At 43.7% G+C, this 19,773-nt stretch overlaps 1 protein-coding gene across 1 annotated transcript; it reads right to left on the bottom strand.

The window, feature by feature from the left end:
• Positions 1–8,541: 8,541 nt before the first annotated feature.
• Positions 8,542–19,302, bottom strand: LOC136704223 (uncharacterized). The gene is made up of 5 exons (XM_066678118.1): positions 19,080–19,302; positions 16,724–17,293; positions 15,527–15,683; positions 13,146–13,450; positions 8,542–12,426 (listed from the first exon to the last, which is right to left on the bottom strand). Exons 2-5 carry the CDS (start codon positions 17,243–17,245, stop codon positions 12,286–12,288), a joined length of 1,125 nt encoding a protein of 374 aa, XP_066534215.1. The 5' UTR covers positions 17,246–17,293; positions 19,080–19,302; the 3' UTR covers positions 8,542–12,285.
• Positions 19,303–19,773: the final 471 nt, after the last annotated feature.

Genomic DNA, 19,773 nt, shown 5'->3' with positions numbered 1-19,773 from the left:
ACACACACAGACACAGGGAGAACACACCACACTCCTCACAGACAGTCACCCTGAGGAAACCCACGCAGACACAGAGAGAACACACCACACTCCTCACAGACAGTCACCCTGAGGAAACCCACGCAGACATAGGGAGAACACACCACACTCCTCACAGACAGTCACCCGGAGGAAACCCACGCAGACACAGAGAGAACACACCACACTCCTCACAGAGAGTCACCCGGAGGAAACCCACACAGACACAGAGATAACACACCACATTCCTCACAGACAGTCACCCTGAGGAAACCCACGCAGACACAGGGAGAACACACCACACTCCTCACAGACAGTCACCCTGAGGAAACCCACGCAGACACAGGGAGAACACACCACACTCCTCACAGACAGTCACCCGGAGGAAACCCACGCAGACACAGGGAGAACACACCACACTCCTCACAGACAGTCACCCTGAGGAAACCCACGCAGACACAGGGAGAACACACCACACTCCTCACAGACAGTCACCCTGAGGAAACCCACGCAGACACAGGGAGAACACACCACACTCCTCACAGACAGTCACCCGGAGGAAACCCACGCAGACACAGAGAGAACACACCACACTCCTCACAGAGAGTCACCCGGAGGAAACCCACACAGACACAGAGATAACACACCACATTCCTCACAGACAGTCACCCTGAGGAAACCCACGCAGACACAGGGAGAACACACCACACTCCTCACAGACAGTCACCCTGAGGAAACCCACGCAGACACAGGGAGAACACACCACACTCCTCACAGACAGTCACCCGGAGGAAACCCACGCAGACACAGGGAGAAAACACCACACTCCTCACAGACAGTCACCCGGAGGAAACCCACGCAGACACAGGGAGAACACACCACACTCCTCACAAACAGTCACCCGGAGGAAACCCACGCAAACACAGAGAGAATACACCACACTCCTCACAGACAGTCACCCTGAGGAAACCCACGCAGACACAGGGAGAACACACCACACTCCTCACAGACAGTCACCCTGAGGAAACCCACGCAGACACAGGGAGAACACACCACACTCCTCACAGACAGTCATCCGGAGGAAACCCACGCAGACACAGAGAGAACACACCACACTCCTCACAGACAGTCACCCGGAGGAAACCCACTCAGACACAGGGAGAACACACCACACTCCTCACAGACAGTCACCCTGAGGAAACCCACGCAAACACAGAGAGAACACACCACACTCCTCACAGACAGTCACCCTGAGGAAACCCACGCAGACACAGGGAGAACACACCACACTCCTCACAGACAGTCACCCGGAGGAAACCCACGCAGACACAGGGAGAACACACCACACTCCTCACAGACAGTCACCCGGAGGAAACCCACGCAAACACTGAGAGAATACACCACACTCCTCACAGACAGTCACCCGGAGGAAACCCACTCAGACACAGGGAGAACACACCACACTCCTCACAGACAGTCACCCGGAGGAAACCCACGCAAACACAGAGAGAACACACCACACTCCTCACAGACAGTCAACCTGAGGAAACCCACGCAGACACAGGGAGAACACACCACACTCCTCACAGACAGTCATCCGGAGGAAACCCACGCAGACACAGGGAGAACACACCACACTCCTCACAGACAGTCACCCGGAGGAAACCCACACAGACACAGGGAGAACACACCACACTCCTCACAGACAGTCACCCGGAGGAAACCCACGCAGTCACAGGGTGAACACACCACACTCCTCACAGACAGTCACCCGGAGGAAACCCATGCAGACACAGGGAGAACACACCACACTCCTCACAGACAGTCACACGGAGGAAACCCACGCAGACACAGGGAGAACACACCATACTCCTCACAGACAGTCACCCGGAGGAAACCCACGCAGACAAAGAGAGAACACACCACACTCCTCACAGACAGTCACCCGGAGGAAACCCACGCAGACACAGGGAGAACCACCCCTTCCCTCCCTCCTTTCCTCCTATCCCGTTGTTTTTAGGAGAGTGCTATAAATGTGAATTACCCTCTTCAACTCTAGAGGGAGCCCAAGAGCAAACAAAAAAAATCACTTATTGTTCCTTTAAAGCTAAGCTGTGGAGCAGTTCTTTGGTGTGATGCTGCACCACCCAATAACTTTAGAACGGCCTAGAGGGATCTGACTACAATTTAAGTGACCGAATGCTATCAAAACCTCACAGCAATGTTCCAATCTCTAACCTAAAGCCTTCCCTGAAGAGTAAATGCTGCTACTGCATTAAAGGATGGACAAACTACCCCTTTTTCAGAAGAAACATCGTGTTAGACGTATATTGTCCACTGGGTAAACAGCTGAATAGAAGGAAACAGACAACTGCAGTGACCCAAGGTTGAGAAAATGGACTTTTGACATTTAGACCAAAGCGGAAGAACAATGACCAGCCGTCTCAGAATGGCGGGATCAGCTTGTAGCGGCTAACCTGTACAATAGAGACGCAGCCGATCCGGCAGTGCCAACAGCCCCGGTCTCCACAGGCCAGGGAGACCATTTATATGCAAATCCATCTGACAGTTTCAATGAGTTCCCATAATAAAGACAGCTGCTTGATCAAAACTAATTTCAGGCACAGGGCCGCGAGCCTGTATCTTTTCATCTGACACTCCTCTAATTGCTTGGCACTCTCTCTCTCTCTCTCTCTCTCTCTCTCTCTCTCTCTCTCTGTTTGCCTTTCCCATCTGATTTCCAAGGGTGTCCAAACCGTGAGAAATAATGTGACCAACAATGAAAAAATAAATGGATACATCACCAAACCTGTAGGGGGCCTCTTCACCTGTACTCCATTGACTCTATCAGTCACGACGGGCGAGGAGATCAAGATTATACGCTACATGTCCATGAGATTTGGAGCACGGCTGTGTCTGATCCAACACACAACAACACAAGACCTGCTCTGTGTTGGGCCTGACTAATAAAGTATGCAGAGCAACAGACGGGGATTGTAGGGTGCTCCTAAGGGTCAGTGGAGCTGATAAAATGGGCAGTGAGTGTAGAGACCAGGTGGTTGTGTCGATTTTTATTTGGTGGATTAGTTTATGTTTAAGGGGAAGGCAGCACACACACACACACACACACACACACACATATGCTGGAGACTGGTAGCATCGTGTGATTCACGTACAGACTCCACAACAGGTCAGAATCCCAGTCGCACCTGAGCCTGAGCCTGAGCCTGAGCCTGAGCCTGAGTGGAATATCAAACGGAGCAAGGCCGGATCAATCGGCAAGCGTGATTCATTTGCACATTTTGATGAGGCCTATTACTCAGCACTCTTCCCGCGGAATGCAAACTCTGAGTGTTATGCTAAGAGACCCTCTCGTTTAATCTCATTATCATACTCCACAGAAGAGGAGGGGAAAACAATGAGGCGCACAATGAGGATTATCTCAGTGCAAACATTTGATTCCACTAACTCTGAACTCGGAGTTAAATCTACACATACGTCGGTCCTCGGGTTTTTCAGTAACGGATTATTACTTAAAGCTAACTGTGGAAAGTTCTTTTGATGAGCAAACTTAGAGATCAATTTCTCTCTGAATCCCAGCCCCTGTTCCTCAGGCACTTTGAGGGAAACCCCAAGCCTGCTGTGGTATTGATGGGTTGATTTTTCTTGAGCAGGTCCACGTTAATAAACATCTTGGTCGGAGACACAGAAACATAGTCGTGTGTATCATTAACAAATCTTATACACACTCATTATATCGCTTGTGAAAGTATATTTACATTGTGTTAATATGTAATTTAAATTCTGTCTAGTCATAATTATAACCCACGCAGACACAGGGAGAACACACCACACTCCTCACAGACAGTCACCCGGAGGAAACCCACGCAGACACAGGGAGAACACACCACACTCCTCACAGACAGTCACTCGGAGGAAACCCACGCAGATACAGGGAGAACACACCACACTCCTCACAGACAGTCACCCGGAGGAAACCCACGCAGACACAGGGAGAACACACCACACTCCTCACAGACAGTCACCCGGAGGAAACCCACGCAGACACAGGGAGAACACACCACACTCCTCACAGACAGTCACCCGGAGGAAACCCACGCAGACACTGAGAGAACACACCACACTCCTCACAGACAGTCACCCGGAGGAAACCCACGCAGACACAGGGAGAACACACCACACTCCTCACAGACAGTCACCCGGAGGAAACCCACGCAGACACTGAGTGAACACACCACACTCCTCACAGACAGTCACCCGGAGGAAACCCACGCAGACACAGGGAGAACACACCACACTCCTCACAGACAGTCACCCGGAGGAAACCCACGCAGACACTGAGAGAACACACCACACTCCTCACAGACAGTCACCCGGAGGAAACCCACGCAGACACAGGGAGAACACACCAAACGGTGCTGCGTCACCATGCCGCCTCTGTGCTTAAATCATTATTAAAATATGAAATAAATATAAAATCGCTAATACAAATGAACAAACAGACAGGGTCAAAAAGGCCAACTAATAAACATACAAGTACAAATAAGTACGTATAATAATACGTATTACAGTAATTTTCAACTAGAAGTATGACTTCCGACTTCCCTAAGCATATAAACATATTAAAATTGTATTAGAGACGTGGCAAAAATAACATATGAATTATAATCCTTATAATTCTCATAATCTGCGTAATTTTATAGAATTTAAAATCTAGATTAATAGTGATTTAGTACAAATGTGAGGTTCCAATATAACATTTAAGAATACGTTCTATTTTTTCACAAGTGATGTACAAGTTTAAGTGCTCTGGAACAGCTGCACATGAACGTAACGTCGGCGTGTCATGCTCAATGCCAAGTGTCAGCCACAGGAGTGTCCATTTTGTAGTCGCATTTTGGCAGCAGGGGCAAGCAACAAATCTTTATAACACACAAATGTGATGCAGTGGAATAAATGTCACTGATAATTCGGTGAGCCAATCAGAGACGAGCATCGTCTGAGGTCATTATCACAAAGGGCCCCAAGTTGCCCACAAGAGAGATGCGTTTGGACGCCCTTTCACCTTATTTAGAGTAAGTCCAAAGCAGTGAGCTGAGGAGCTGTGTTCTCTGAGTCAGAACACATTCCAGTCTCTAAATTATAATTATATGAGACGCACTGTTACAGATAAGTACTTTAAAAGTGCATTCAAATATGCAGTGTGTTGTCTGCAGAAAATATTCACATAAAAAAAAATCAATCTAATTTGACTAAATGTGCCAATACTTCTACACAAGAGTGAACATGTAGATTAAAGCAGAAGACCACTCCAGTTGACTGACAGGGTCACTTCAGTGTGTTAATGGCTCTTCAAAGAGGGAGAGAAAGAGAGAGAAAACGCTGGCATTGAGGTTGGGAAAGGTTAATAAATATGTCCAAACAGAAATGGAGAACTAAATCAGTGAAGCTTTTCTGTGATGTCCACCCCAGAGATAAATCTGTTCTCATAAAAGGCCTAGGTCAGACTCAGGTGAGCACCAGGGGTCAGAAACAGGGTCAAGATCCCAGGCCCTGATCTCAGTATCCCCTACTCAGACCCTTAAACATGCAGACCATCGGCTAATCAGATTAGACCACAGCCATTAGCGACCGCTTTGAATCCGTGGAGCTTTTACTGGAATGACATCCTTAGGGCGTCTCTGAAATATTCTTTAAAGCTGCAAGGACATTACTGGGTACTCTCCCAGAAACCTCTCAAGGGATGTGTTTTTCTTACAAATTCATGTTCTACCCCACACAGGACCGCCTATGTTTGTTGCTTTAGGGCTTTTGAATGTTGGGTCTGCCAAAGAAATTTAGCACAGAACATTGGTAAACGTTAAGGGTACGGCACTTGTTAGATTTATTGCTACGTCATTCCACCTTAAATATGTTAAATTCATGCCGTCATTCCAACATAAGGACAGGAAGTGGTGATGTCCAGAAGCCTTTTATGAGAAAAAGAAAGAAGAATAAATCTACAAATCCAACAGTGAATCCAACAGACTTCTTAGAAAATGCAAACAACTTCTGAGACTGAACTTTGGAGATTTGGGACATTTACTAAACATCTAAGTGAGTGAGTAAGAACCTAGAAGGACATTTTATTGCTCATAGGTTGATCTGGCAACATAATGGTGATGCTCTTAAATTCCTTGGGAGAAAAACAATGAGACAAAACAGAGACATGAGACACGGGAGATATGTAACGGAGATAAGGGAGATAAGAATGTAGGGAGTAGAGTTGAGTTCATCTGGCAAATCTGAGCACAGTTTGCTGAGGTCTTAAGTCTCAGGAGACAGGATTTGAGCAACAGGAGCAAGAGATTTATGCTAAAGTCTCCATCTGATCTCATTTTTGTCAAAGAGAAACTACTAAAAAATATCTTATTATTTTTTAAACTTTTTGTACATAATACACTCACAATTTCAGTATAATAAAAACAAAATCAGATAATTTCCAAAAACATTTAGTTTCTAATAATTTTACAAGTATATATTCATTAGAACGTTTCTGCTAATGCTAATTTAGCATTAGGCTAATGAGTGTTCACACTTCTCCCATTATGTGAAGGTCTGAAAGTCTCTGTAAGATGAGCTTTTACAGCTTAACGATTTTGAATCACGTTCAGAGCAGGCAGAGTCATGTTTGGCTTCAGGACACAGTTGTGTAAACCAGGTGAAACAATGCTAATTGCTTGTGTTAGCAGTTGTTAGTATGCTGTACACTACACCCAGCAATATCAACAGCACCTGAGACTAAATAAACAGTAGTTTTCAGCGGCGTGAGACGGGCTGGGGGCTCACTAGAACCCAAAGGATAGGTACAATCAAAATAAATGTAATGCTTGTCCACATTTCCTGCAGTAATGTACATTAGATGTTGACACACTGCAGTGAGGATATGCTAGCGGAAGCTTGGTTGATAGGGTGTTGGGTGATTATTTCTGCGCTCCAACGTGACACACTTTTGTTGGACGTTCATTTTCAGAGAGCACTGATGTGTTCTACTCTTCTTTATTGAAAGTCACAAGGCCAGAACCTTTCAGTTAGTTTCTGTTGCCATCTAGTGTGTGTTAAGTGTATTATGAGACATCATTCAAATCTGCCAGTGCCTCCTATAAATATGTATACACCTCTAAATATGTCACATGATGTAGGTGAGTGGGATGTTAAAAGACTTACATAAGGACGTTATGTTAAGGAATGCTTACCTGAGCGGGGAATCAAACCCCAGTGTTGTGCATAGAAAGCAGCAGTGTCACTGTAAATCACAATATCATTAGAGAGAAAGAGAGAATATGATAAAGATAAAGAAAGAAAAAAGTAAAAGGGGGAATACTGAGAAATGTGGAGTTGCAGATAGAGACAGAGGCTTAGAGAGAGAGGGAAAGCAGAAGAGAGAAAACTGAGATACAGCAGAGCAAGGGAAAGAGAAGGATTCCAGTAAACAAGGGACGTCCCTGGACGTTCAAAACAGGTCTAAAAGTAGTCTGTCTGTCAAGGACATATTTTAAACGTCAATGGACGTCCAAAATCCATCTTAATAAGTTAGTTAAGTGGTGACCAATCGATAACGTCAGTGGACGTCCAAAACGCGTTTTATACAAGTAATTTATTTCGGGACCAATTAATAACGTCAATGGACGTCCAAAATACGTCTTAATAAGATAGTTAAGTGGTGACCAATCGATGACGTCAGTGGACGTCCAAAACACGTTTTATACAAGTAATTTATTTCGGATTCAATTAATAACGTCAATGGATGTCCAAAATCCATCTTAATAAGATAGTTAAGTGGTGACCAATCGATAACGTCAGTGGACGTCCAAAACGCATTTTATACAAGTAATTTATTTCGGATCCAATTAATAACGTCAATGGACGTCCAAAATCCATCTTAATAAGTTAGTTAAGTGGTGACCAATCGATGATGTCAGTGGACGTCCAAAACAAGTTTTATACAAGTAATTTATTTCGGATCCAATTAATAACGTCAATGGACGTCCAAAATCCATCTTAATAAGATAGTTAAGTGGTGACCAATCGATGACGTCAGTGGACGTCCAAAACAAGTTTTATGCAAGTAATTTATTTCGGATCCAATTAATAACGTCAACGGACGTCCAAAATCCATCTTAATAAGATAGTTAAGTGGTGACCAATCGATGACGTCAGTGGACGTCCAAAACGCGTTTTATACAAGTAATTTATTTCGGATCCAATTAATAACGTCGATGGACGTCCAAAATACGTCTAATAGTCGTCTTTTCAATGTCTGTGTTTGGACGTCTTTTCAACTTTCATTTTCAACCTTAAGAGAACGTTGATTAGACGGCAGCCATTACGTTATTTCAACGTTGAATCAACGGCTAATTGTTTACTGGGATAAAGGTTGTGTGTATACAGTTGAAAAAAAAGTATAAAAGTGAAAGAAAGCAAGAAAAAAAGAGTAAAAACGGAAAACTCACGATTGATTGTTTGACACTTTTTAATGTGAATGTACTTTTTAACATTAAAAAAGGTTTTCTTCCATTAAATACTGCAGGAGAAGGAGTTTATTTATAGTAAGTGGCTTGTTTATCCAAAATATATGGGACATGAACGTGTATCAGACTCTGCAACACTGCAAAGTAGTGCAAGTATTTCTTTTCTAAGAGTCCACTGTCCGTGTTCTTCACAAGGAGACATTCGCTGCTTTCGCATTATTAAAGCAATCATTCACACGGAGACACAATAGCTCTCACTGTAAATAATGACGTCTTAATAAGTGAAACCATCCTCAATCTACTCAATATATTTGATATTTCTCATTACCAGCTTTTCCAACTTCTTTCTACACAACATTTACTCTGTAATTGTAACCAGTGAAGTAAAGGAATAATGCTTTAAAGAAGAAGAATCATTTGCCAATTTAATGAAACACATTCTCTGCATGAGTTTACTATGAAAGTGAGGGACTTGCGCTGTGGAAAATAAACAGAATCCTTCGCTGCACTTCTTAGATTAAAAAAAAATAAAATCTAACAATTGAACACTCACTTTTATAAATAATGTTTGCTACATTTTTATTGGTAAAAGGGACTGAATGCTCCTTATAAATGAGTCAAGTCCCATAAAAACACTAATAATCTAACAGATATACCACTATGAGAAGTATCACTATGGCAACCTCAACTAGACCCAAAAAATAAAAAATTTCAAAAATATCCCAAAGTAAAAAAGTATTAATACAATTTTGCGCTTTACGTTTTATAACCGCTGAGTAATTTATACAATGACACTCTTTTTCTCTTGTTGTTTTTAAAAAGCCTTAATTTCTAGATATAAAGATGTATATGTTTTGACATCCTGTGTACATAGGAGATGTCATTTTCTACTGTATAAAACCGTCATGAACAATGGATCAATAGAAGAGCCAGAAGCACTTGGAGAGAAAAAAGTCTCTTTGCATCGACTTACACTAGAATTACAGAAGGTTCTTGCCCTCTCCTGTAAAGGTATTGTTTTTAGACATAAATAAAAACCCTTCTGAGGTTTTCATTGGCAGAGATTTGTCTCTGATATGAGTCGGTAGCAGTCTGTCAGTGGTGTAAAGTGTGTGGAAAGTGTGTGATATCGATGGTTGCCACGAGAAGAAACACAGCCAGGTCTCACTGTGAAGCAAAGTACACTGCATCAAAGAATAACTAAAAAAAATGATCAATCCAGAGCATGTAGCCATTATATCTCATGATGAAGTTGTTGTAAGTATATGATTATTTGAATTATTTAACCTCCCTCTGGACAGTTTTACTTGTTTTAAATGCTTTTACCTAAAGAATGTGCCATTGACAGATCATTGTCTTGTTTAGTATTTTACCTTGAAAAAAGAAATCAAATGCTTTGCCAATGGAATAAGACACTTTTACCAAATGAAATCGGGTATTGTGGGTTCGATTCCCGCTCCGGCAGACTGTCTGAGAGGAGTGTGGTGTGTTCTCTCTGTGTCTGCGTGGGTTTCCTCCGGGTGACTGTCTGTGAGGAGTGTGGTGTGTTCTCCCTGTGTCGGCGTGGGTTTCCTCCGGGTGACTGTCTGTGAGGAGTGTGGTGTGTTCTCCCTGTGTCTGCGTGGGTTTCCTCCGGGTGACTGTCTGTGAGGAGTGTGGTGTGTTCTCCCTGTGTCTGCGTGGGTTTCCTCCGGGTGACTGTCTGTGAGGAGTGTGGTGTGTTCTCCCTGTGTCTGCGTGGGTTTCCTCCGGGTGACTGTCTGTGAGGAGTGTGGTGTGTTCTCTCTGTGTCGGCGTGGGTTTCCTCCGGGTGACTGTCTGTGAGGAGTGTGGTGTGTTCTCTCTGTGTCTGCGTGGGTTTCCTCCGGGTGACTGTCTGTGAGGAGTGTGGTGTGTTCTCTCTGTGTCGGCGTGGGTTTCCTCCGGGTGACTGTCTGTGAGGAGTGTGGTGTGTTCTCTCTGTGTCTGCGTGGGTTTCCTCCGGGTGACTGTCTGTGAGGAGTGTGGGGTGTTCTCTCTGTGTCAGCGTGGGTTTCCTCCGGGTGCTCCGGTTTACTCCCACAGTCCAAAAACACACGTTGGTGGGTGGATTGTCGACTCCAAAGTGTCCGTAGGTGTAAGTGTGTGAGTGAATGTGTAAGTGTGTGTGTTGCCCTGTGAAGGACTGGCGCCCCCTCCAGGGTGTATTCCCGCCTTGCGACCCTGAAATGGATAAGGGTTACAGATAATGAATGAATTTATTTTAAAGACATAGAAAATAAGCCCTACATTTCTTCACAGTTGTCTGTGTATTCCTGCCATTATTTGTCTATTTGTCTAGTTTCTTAGTTGTAGCTTTAAAGGGCTGGAGGAAAACTGCTCCAGGTTTTGATTTTGAATGGAACACATTGTTTTATTAACTTAGCAACTTAGCTTAGCATAAAACAAACCAAGCGGGAATGCAAAGGTAGTTACAATAACTGGATGCTTTAGCCTCCTACAATGCCTTTTCCTGAACAGAAATGGAGAATGGGGACAGGTTTAGTCCAATTACTTTTAACATGTGATTTAAGAAAGTGATATGAAATGTACACGAGGTGCCTGGGAATAACTCAAATGTTAAAAAAATAAAAAAAGATGAACTTCCTCCTTGTGAATGCTTTAACTTGCTAAGAAAGCTTTTTTTTTGCAGCGTTGCCAATCGTCGTCTTAAACTGGAGCCTGGTAAGTTTGGTGAGTGTGCTCTTTTCAGAGGAACCATCTGCTTTTGATGGTAAGATTAAATAAAATGTCACAAACTTGCTGCCTAATGAATTTCCTGTTATTCTCTGGGCAGAGATTAATACACGACTCAGTGTGAGGGAACACTTCCAATACACTGTAACTGTTCTGTTTAAGAGAAAAACACTATATCGCTAATAGTTTGTATACACATCCCATCACTCGTTTTTTCTAAAATATCTCTATCTTCTGTACACACACACACACACACACACATACACACATACACACACACACACACACATAAACCATAGGCAAATCATTCCGCAATTCAGCACTAACCTTTCAGATTCCTCCAGTGTCTTTTGAAATGCCGTTTTTAAACTATATCCACCACAAAAACTAACAACTGACTGAGGAACTCATTCAGAGTCTGAAAAAGACTCCATAAAACCCGTAGTTTGCTCTCCCTCTCTCTTTTCCAGCAGCAGTATTTCTAAACCCATGTATAATGTCAAATCCATCACTGCACTTCTGAAATACCGAGTTCTTGAAATGAGATTTTATCGTGAAAATTACTGAATTTTCCTCAAATGCTGAAACAATGACTGATTTTCTTAGATTTTTCAGCTTTGTTTAATAAACATCTCGAAATCTCATAAAGATAAATATAAATTTTGGAAAAATGAACATTGTGACATCAGTCAGACTAAATATTTTAAGTAAATAGTCGTTTTTTGAATCAAAGCCAGTGGAAAAACCCGAGAAACAAGTCTTGGTTTTGATAACTTAAGAATATAGTTCTTCTAAAATAATCATTATTTCAAGTTTAAAATTCTGCTAAACTGCTGCTGGAGGCCCTCAGAGGCAGGTTTGGGTTTCCTCAGTTTTGCATTTGCAAATGACTTGGTTAGACTTTACCCATCAGATACAAATGACAAGTGCCTCCAAATATCAAAGTAACTCTCTCGATGCGTGTGTAAGATGTGTAACTGAGACAGCGCCTGGTCTCTTTGACAGAGTCATCCACCATGTCTCAATACTTAAAAGCTACAGGCAGCTCGGTCCTCTGCTCGTCCATCCTGCCTCCCTGGACCTTCAGCAGCAGGGAGAAGAAATCTTCATCGTCCATGGGTCCTGGGGCCGCACTCCGCTGATCCTCCAGACGGCCCTGAGCCTGGAGTGGAGAGACAGAGAGAGAGAGAGCGAGAGAGAGAGAGAGAGAGAGAGAGGGAGAGAAAGAGAGAGAGAGGGGGGGGGGGGAGGGAGATGGAGAGAGAGAGAGAGGGTGATGGAGAGAGAGAGAGAGAGGGAGAAAGAGGGAGGGAGATGGAGAGAGAGAGAGAGAGAGAGAGAGGGGGAGAGGAAGAGAGAGAGAGAGACATGGAGATGGAGAGAGAGAGAGAGGGAGAGAGAGACAGACAGAGAGAGATGGAGAGAGAGAGAGAGAGAGAGAGAGAGAGAGACAGGGAGATGGAGAGAGAGAGAGAGAGAGAGAGAGAGAGAGAGAGAGACAGACAGAGAGAGAGGGAGATGGAGAGAGAGACAGAGAGAGATGGAGAGAGAGAAAGAGAGAGAGAGAGAGAGAGATGGAGAGAGAGAGAGAGAGAGAGAGAGAGAGAGAGAAAGACATGGAGAGAGAGAGAGAAAGAGAGAGAGAGAGAGGGAGAGAGAGTTAAACTTCACTCAACATTTTGGAACTAATTTAATTATATGTTGTTTCTTAATTTTTTTTATAGAAATTACACAAACAGTGTGCACAGCTGAACATCTGGCTTCGTGACCGAAGTCATTAATTGCGAGGGGTGTTTACAAACATCTGGACACACTGTGTACAACCCAAAACTATGAATGGTAAATAAGGTCAGGAACCCGAGCTGCAGTCAGGAGACGTACTTGTGAGGTGAGGATCATGTTGTACAGATCCTCCTTGGGGGCTGGTTTGGGAAGAGGTCGGCTGGGTTCCAGGAGCTTGCAGCTGCCTTTCCTGGGCTTGGCTTTAGCCTGTGGGGCTGCGGAGGAGCTGGTGGCAGTGGGGTTGACGGTGGGGGGGCTAGAGGAGAGCGGGGGCTCTGGAGACGAGAGAACAGGGGAAAGGCTCTGGAATTCTGCTCGCTGGTCGTCCAAACGGCGACCCTGGGAGGTGGCCAGGAAGTCGAAAAACTCCTCCTTCTGCAGCGAGGTCATGGACGAGAAAGTCACTGTATGGGATCAGAGGCAAAAAAAAGCGTACGTTATTGCTGGTAACATGAGATATGTGTTTTTTTAGGGACACCACAGGCGGCTGGCATTTACTTCCCACTTAAGCATTGATAAAAGAATGAGAACTATGACAATAGTTAATCGTAAAGGTGATTATTTATGCCCCAATTTACTCTACTGAGCTTTCCGTAGGCTGACAACGCTACCCCACACAAACGTCAACCAGGCTGGGAGTGAGACAAGCAGGTGCTTCCTCTGAGACACATGAAGCCAACTGCCACTTCTTATCACGCTGCAGCTAACGCAATGCCACTGGACGAGCTCAACACACTTGGAGGAGAATGCTAACTATCTAGATAAAGATTATGATAAGTATTAAGTTATGACAACTATTGTTGCTTTTCCACTGCATGGTATCAACACTACTGTACTTGAATGTGCACGGCTCTACTCGCTTTTTGGTACCTGGTAGCTGGTTCATTTTCTACTACTGTATCTCCCCCCTGAATGTAGACGGTGATGTTGCGAAACACTGTCTCTAACAGGAACAACAACAAACGTTTAGTGTTGTTGACTCGCATGTAGTGTTCTCCCTGTGTCTGCGTGGGTTTCCTCCGGGTGACTGTCTGTGAGGAGTGTGGTGTGTTCTCCCTGTGTCTGCGTGGGTTTCCTCCGGGTGACTGACTGTGGGGAGTGTGGTGTGTTCTCTCTGTGTCTGCGTGGGTTTCCTCCGGGTGCTTCGGTTTCCTCCCACAGTCCAAAAACACACGTTGATAGGTGGATTGGTGACTCAAAAGTGACTAGGTGTGAGTGTGTGAGTGAATGTGTGAGTGTGTGTTGCCCTGTGAAGGACTGGCGCCCCCTCCAGGGTGTGTTCCCGCCTTGCGCCCAATGATTCCAGGTAGGCTCTGGACCCACCGCGACCCTGAACTGGATAAGGGTTACAGATAATGAATGGATGGATGGATGGATGGATGGATGGATGACTCGCATGTACATGCTTTTGGGATTTCTTCTTTCCTTGTTGCACCATCCAACTCTTACTGGATTCGTCTGGATTTGTCTTCTGCAAGGTTTACACATCACGGATAAGTCCCTACTCAGCTCTCTTGGAACCATAAGCAAGCAGAGACTAAACAAGACCCTGGATCCAGGTACCAAATTATCAAAGTAATCAAATGGAGTGCAGTAGAGCTCTGTAGGTACCATGCAGTGGGAAAGATCCATAACAAGCTTTGAGATTGTGAGGGGAAGAGTGGGAACCCAGAGAGAGAACGTGTTCTTTTGGGACTCCTGGCCTACAACAGCTAGACATGATTCATTCTTTTTAAACTAAATATAGATCATTGGTCTTGAACGTATCATGATATTATATTTTTTGCTATGTTGCCCACCATTTTATCGTACCTAAAGACACTTTACACAGAAATGCTATGTATGTACCAAAATTTGGCAAGCAATAATTTGGCTAATACTGGGGACTGTTTACTCTTATCCCAAATGTTGCTGATGAACCAACACCTATTTGGCTGACTTTTGACCTTTTTCAGTTTTGCATTAGCTCTACAAACCTACAGTAGCTAATAAGATGCTGAAGGTTAGCATCAGTTCAGCACTGTGAAAGCCACATCTAATCATCACACATTCTCCTCAAACCACATCAAGGTGTGAACTGATCTTAAATAGATTTGCTGATGGAGTTTCTTATATACTGTAAAACAGTGTCATGAACAAAGCACAGGCCTCAAGATGCTAATAACATTTACAGTTTCACAATGTCCTTCTGGCTATAGATAACAGTAAAGTAGACGCCAAAACTAATCCAAAACTAATTATCCTACATCAGTATCTGACTGTACTAATGCTGCTGTGGATGACTGCCTTCAGAGCTTCACGTCAGTGTTGTAAAAGCTACCCCAAAGCATTCCCAGAAGAGCAGAAGCAGTTACTACAGCTAAAAAAAGAGACAAACTCTAACAATAACCGTAATTTCCGAGAAAATTGCTTTAGCTTTCTACTCCAGTGGACCGTCACTGTCTGTGTGTAATGAGGTGTTAGAACAGTTGGATTCTCACCTTTCAGGCTGTGTCGGGGGGTGCTGGGTTCAGAGTAACACCTCCTCCGTCCCTTCAGCCTGAAGGAGCAGCGCTGGTCATTGAGCCTCCGGCCCTCCTGCAGGGTGCACAGCAGCTCGTACAGAGTGTCTGGAAAGTCCGGGGACGACCCGTGGCCCTGGGACAGCAGGCAAAGGTCAGTTCCTCTCATCTAGACCTGCTGTGAACTCTTCTAGGTGTTGCTAATCATTGATATACACCATATACATGACTCTGTGTAATTAGATCACAGTATCAGTCACACTAGACAAGCAGGCACGGACCCTGAAAGTCACCAGTTCAATCCTCTCAAACAGAAGGACAACTGTAACTAAGGAACAGCACTGTCTCCTCCTTCAGCATCCACAGCTGATGTGCCCTTCAGCAAGACCCCTAACTTCCAACTGCTCCCTGAAAACTAGCATGGTTGCTCGGCTCTAGTGCACTTGTTTATATTCCCTACACTGGAGAACTATCTAGACCCCTATTATACAGAACAGGTCCCTAATCACTATTCCCTACAAGAGAGCATTATATATAACTAGTGTTGGCAAAATGAATGTGTTATCGGACACAGGTATTTAAAATGTTAATTTGGTTTAACACTAATTAATCAATGCTGAAATAGGTATTAAATATCATAGCGAGCTCTCATTTTTTCACTCTCTCTTCCTCTCGCTCGCTCACTCACACACATACGGAGCTCCTGTTTCGTCTTCTTTTTTGAGCGACGAGCTGCCATTAAAGCTTATGTGTCTAATGCTAATTAGCTCTTCAAGACACTTTTGCTTGGTAAACTAAGAGATTCTGTTTCAAAAACTACATAGAAACTACACTGGTATATTAAAGTGGCTGAGGGGTAAACACAGCGGACTCCGCAAAGACAGAGACCCGAGGTGAGGCTTGAACCCAGGCGTTAAATATAAATAAAAAATATTATAAGAATTCTAAATCATTGCTAAGCAATATTCCTTACATTTGCACACTGTGTAGAAGAGTTTCTAGAACCTTCATGGTTCTTCATGGGACTTCATGGTTGCTAAGTTGTACTGCAGTGCATTGTGGGAGTTTGTTTTGGTTTTTATTTTGGATGCTGTTACAAAATAAGGAAGGGAACCACCAAAATAGTTGACTATGTAGTGAACAGAGCGTTAAGGGACAGTGAGAATGCAGCATTACCTTTCGAAGAGCATCTTCGGGTCTGAGAAAGTCTTTGGGTCGCAGAGTCACTGGCTCCTTCTCTTTATCCACTCTGTCCGTGTCCCGAAGTGATACTTCAGACTTATCTCCTTCTGCCTTCTCCATCGTCGCCGGTCCACCTCCAGTTTGTGCTGTTTTCGCCTCAGGATCCTCCTGCGTCCCGTCTGATGAGTTCTCCGTCGTTTCTATCTTTTGCTTGACCTCTCCACCCTCGTTTTCCAAGGCCTCTTCTTGCTGGCCGTCGCACTTTTCCAAGTTCTCTTTAATTAAGTCGGTACCCTCATGCCCGCTCTGACTTTCTTCGACTTTAGCAGTCGTATCTGTGTTTTCCTTTACACCCCCTTCATCCTCATCCTCCTGGGCCTTCCTCACCTTCAGAATGCCTCTCCCCCTGGCCGTGTTGTTTGCGAACTCCTCCGGCTCATCCCCCTCTTCCAGAATGAGAAGGCACTCCAGCTGCTCCTCCGCCGGGCTTTCACCTCTGACCTCCGCACAGTCCATCTCAGCATCCACTCATATGTCCCTCACTCATCCAGCAGATATGGGAACCTGGAGGAAGAGGCATAGTTTGGGGAATTCGTTTTGAGAATATTTTGAGGAGTGTTTTTTTTTTTTAGCAATGCATTTTGTATGTATCCGATAACATCAATATTTATACAGTACACTGCCAAGTAGCTCAATAAGAACTCAATTCCAAAGTCCCAGAGGTTTCATGTTTCGTGGTTTGCTTACACTGCATGACAATTGGAGTCATGTTATATCAGACATGTTAAAGGGGCATTCTGGCCTGGAAATAAATATACATTTTATTATTGTATTATTTCATATATTTTGTCCATCATATTTCTCTTATTATCACGCCCAATAGGCATTGGAATAGAGGGGGGATCTCTGTGGTGTCTACCAATTCTGAAGACTCGCTTAGGCCCTAATCTCAAGACTAAGAAGAAGAAGAAGAAGAATCTTTATTAATCACCTTAGGGAAATGACTCCTCTGCATTTAACTCATCCACGGCATTTAACACAAAAACACACACAGTGAGCAATTCTTCACACATTAAACTCTTAAAAATAAAGGTGCTACAAATGGTTTTTTAAGCGAAGCCATAGAAAAAACACTTTTTACTTCCATAAAGAACCGTGTTATTTTAAGACAAGTGTGAGTGTGAAGGGTTAAAAATGTACCACTCAGTCTTAAGATTCTTTACACATTTTGATGTTATCGGCGAAAGTGGTCCTTCTATGGTACCTTTTGTAGCACCTTTTTTTTTAACAGTGTAAAGGCAGAACATACACATACAACTGGATCAAAAGAGGGCTGCCCACCAGCTTGACGCCCAGGGAGCAGTTTGGGGGTTGGGTGCCTTGTTCATGGACACTTCAGACATGGATTTATTTTTCCAGCCAGTCCTGGGAACACAACTGGCAACCCTCTAATCTCAAGCTCATTTCTCTGACATTAAAACCACAGCTGCCCCCAAATGTTAGCGCCCAACGTGGGGCTCAAACCCACAACCCTGAGATTAAGAGTCTCATGCTCTACCAACTGAGCTAGTCGGATTGTAAACTGAGAACAGCCCATGCTAGCAACAGTCTCTCAATCGTATGCTGAACAATAGCATTTCTATTCTCATTCGACACAAAATGAATGATTTTCTTTTACCTGTTCAGCCAGCGAAAAAGCCAAACCAAGGGAGGATCGCTACAGTGCTAGGTAGCATGCTAACTTTAGCTTATATCTTGCTTAGCTTAGCTTCTTTTTACTGATTAATCTGTTTATTTCTTTAAGTAACCCATTCTCTCTCTTATTCTCTTGTGACCATGACTGTCATTAAAGTTTCATTAATACAGGTTCAAAAAAGATATGTCTTTCCCTGTAATAATGTTAGCTCTTGTATTGTGGATCTGTTCTACATTCGCTAAAACAATTTGAATCAGCACACCCCAAAAATCTACACTAAGGATATTGTAGTTTTCTAAAGGGACCTTCCACCTTAAAGTTTCATCATCAGAAGGTGGTTTTCCTAGTTTACAACCCTTATAAAATTGGAGAATCTACCACAGCTCTGCTATAAGGTATAATTTTATCAGGTTTATAACAGATGTAACAGTGCTCAAATTATTCATTAAGGCTAAAAAGCCACTTTAAGCTGACAACAAGAAACAAAAATTACATGGTCATTGCGCAACACTTTAAGGCTTAGAACTATAAACTGTCTTGAAGAATACAAGCTAATTTATATTCAAGAGAAGCGTAAATTTAAGTCTAGGACATTTTTACTAAATATCAACTTCCACATCACAAGTTGAGCCCATTTTTTTTAGGCCTGCTTACCTTCCTCCGCACCTCCAGAAGTTAAAAATCAGCTCCTCTGAAGCGTACCTGGTGAGTGTAGCCCTCATGGGCTTCACCTCCTTGAGTAAACAAAAATCAGCCGCTTCATACCTCACTCAAACCTGCCAGTCCTTTATTTTTTTTCCTGTAAAAAATAAATTAATTGAGAAGCTGAAGGCTGACCGTGTGTGTGTGTGTGTGCACGAGTGAGTGAGTGTTTGAGCCGTTGTTTCACACTCTGAAGGCTGTTTCTTCCTGTTTCTTTCTCAACCCCTGACCCAACCCTATTCACATGGCCCATATTTTTTAAAAAGGGATTATTTATTCTGTGGGAAAAAGGGGTTACTCTTTCGGACGGGTATAGAAGGGGCTGTTTGTCGAGGGGGGGTAACACGCGTTGTTTTGAAAGACAGTGAAATATATGTATGAATACCAGTTCGAAATTCTGCTCATACTTGACAGCCCACTTGCTGTAGAAACGTCGGCATGTTGAAACTAGCTGCCTGTGTTTGACAGAGCCTGTGGTTTTGCAGGCTTCCTGTTGTCTGCCAACAAAAAAGAGAACCAGAGGCGAGCAGTGCTAAGATGGGGTTGAAAGTAAGAACAAGAAACAAAATGTGTGCCTTAAGAGCAAATTTAAATACAACCAGCACATCATTAATTTTTTTCCAATGGTCTGAGATGATGCCTCATT

Source organism: Hoplias malabaricus, chromosome 1, assembly GCF_029633855.1.
Source record: "Hoplias malabaricus isolate fHopMal1 chromosome 1, fHopMal1.hap1, whole genome shotgun sequence".
NCBI classification, from domain to species: Eukaryota; Metazoa; Chordata; class Actinopteri; order Characiformes; family Erythrinidae; genus Hoplias; species Hoplias malabaricus.
Note: the sequence above shows the minus strand (reverse complement) of the source record. Positions and strands in the feature narration are given on the sequence as shown.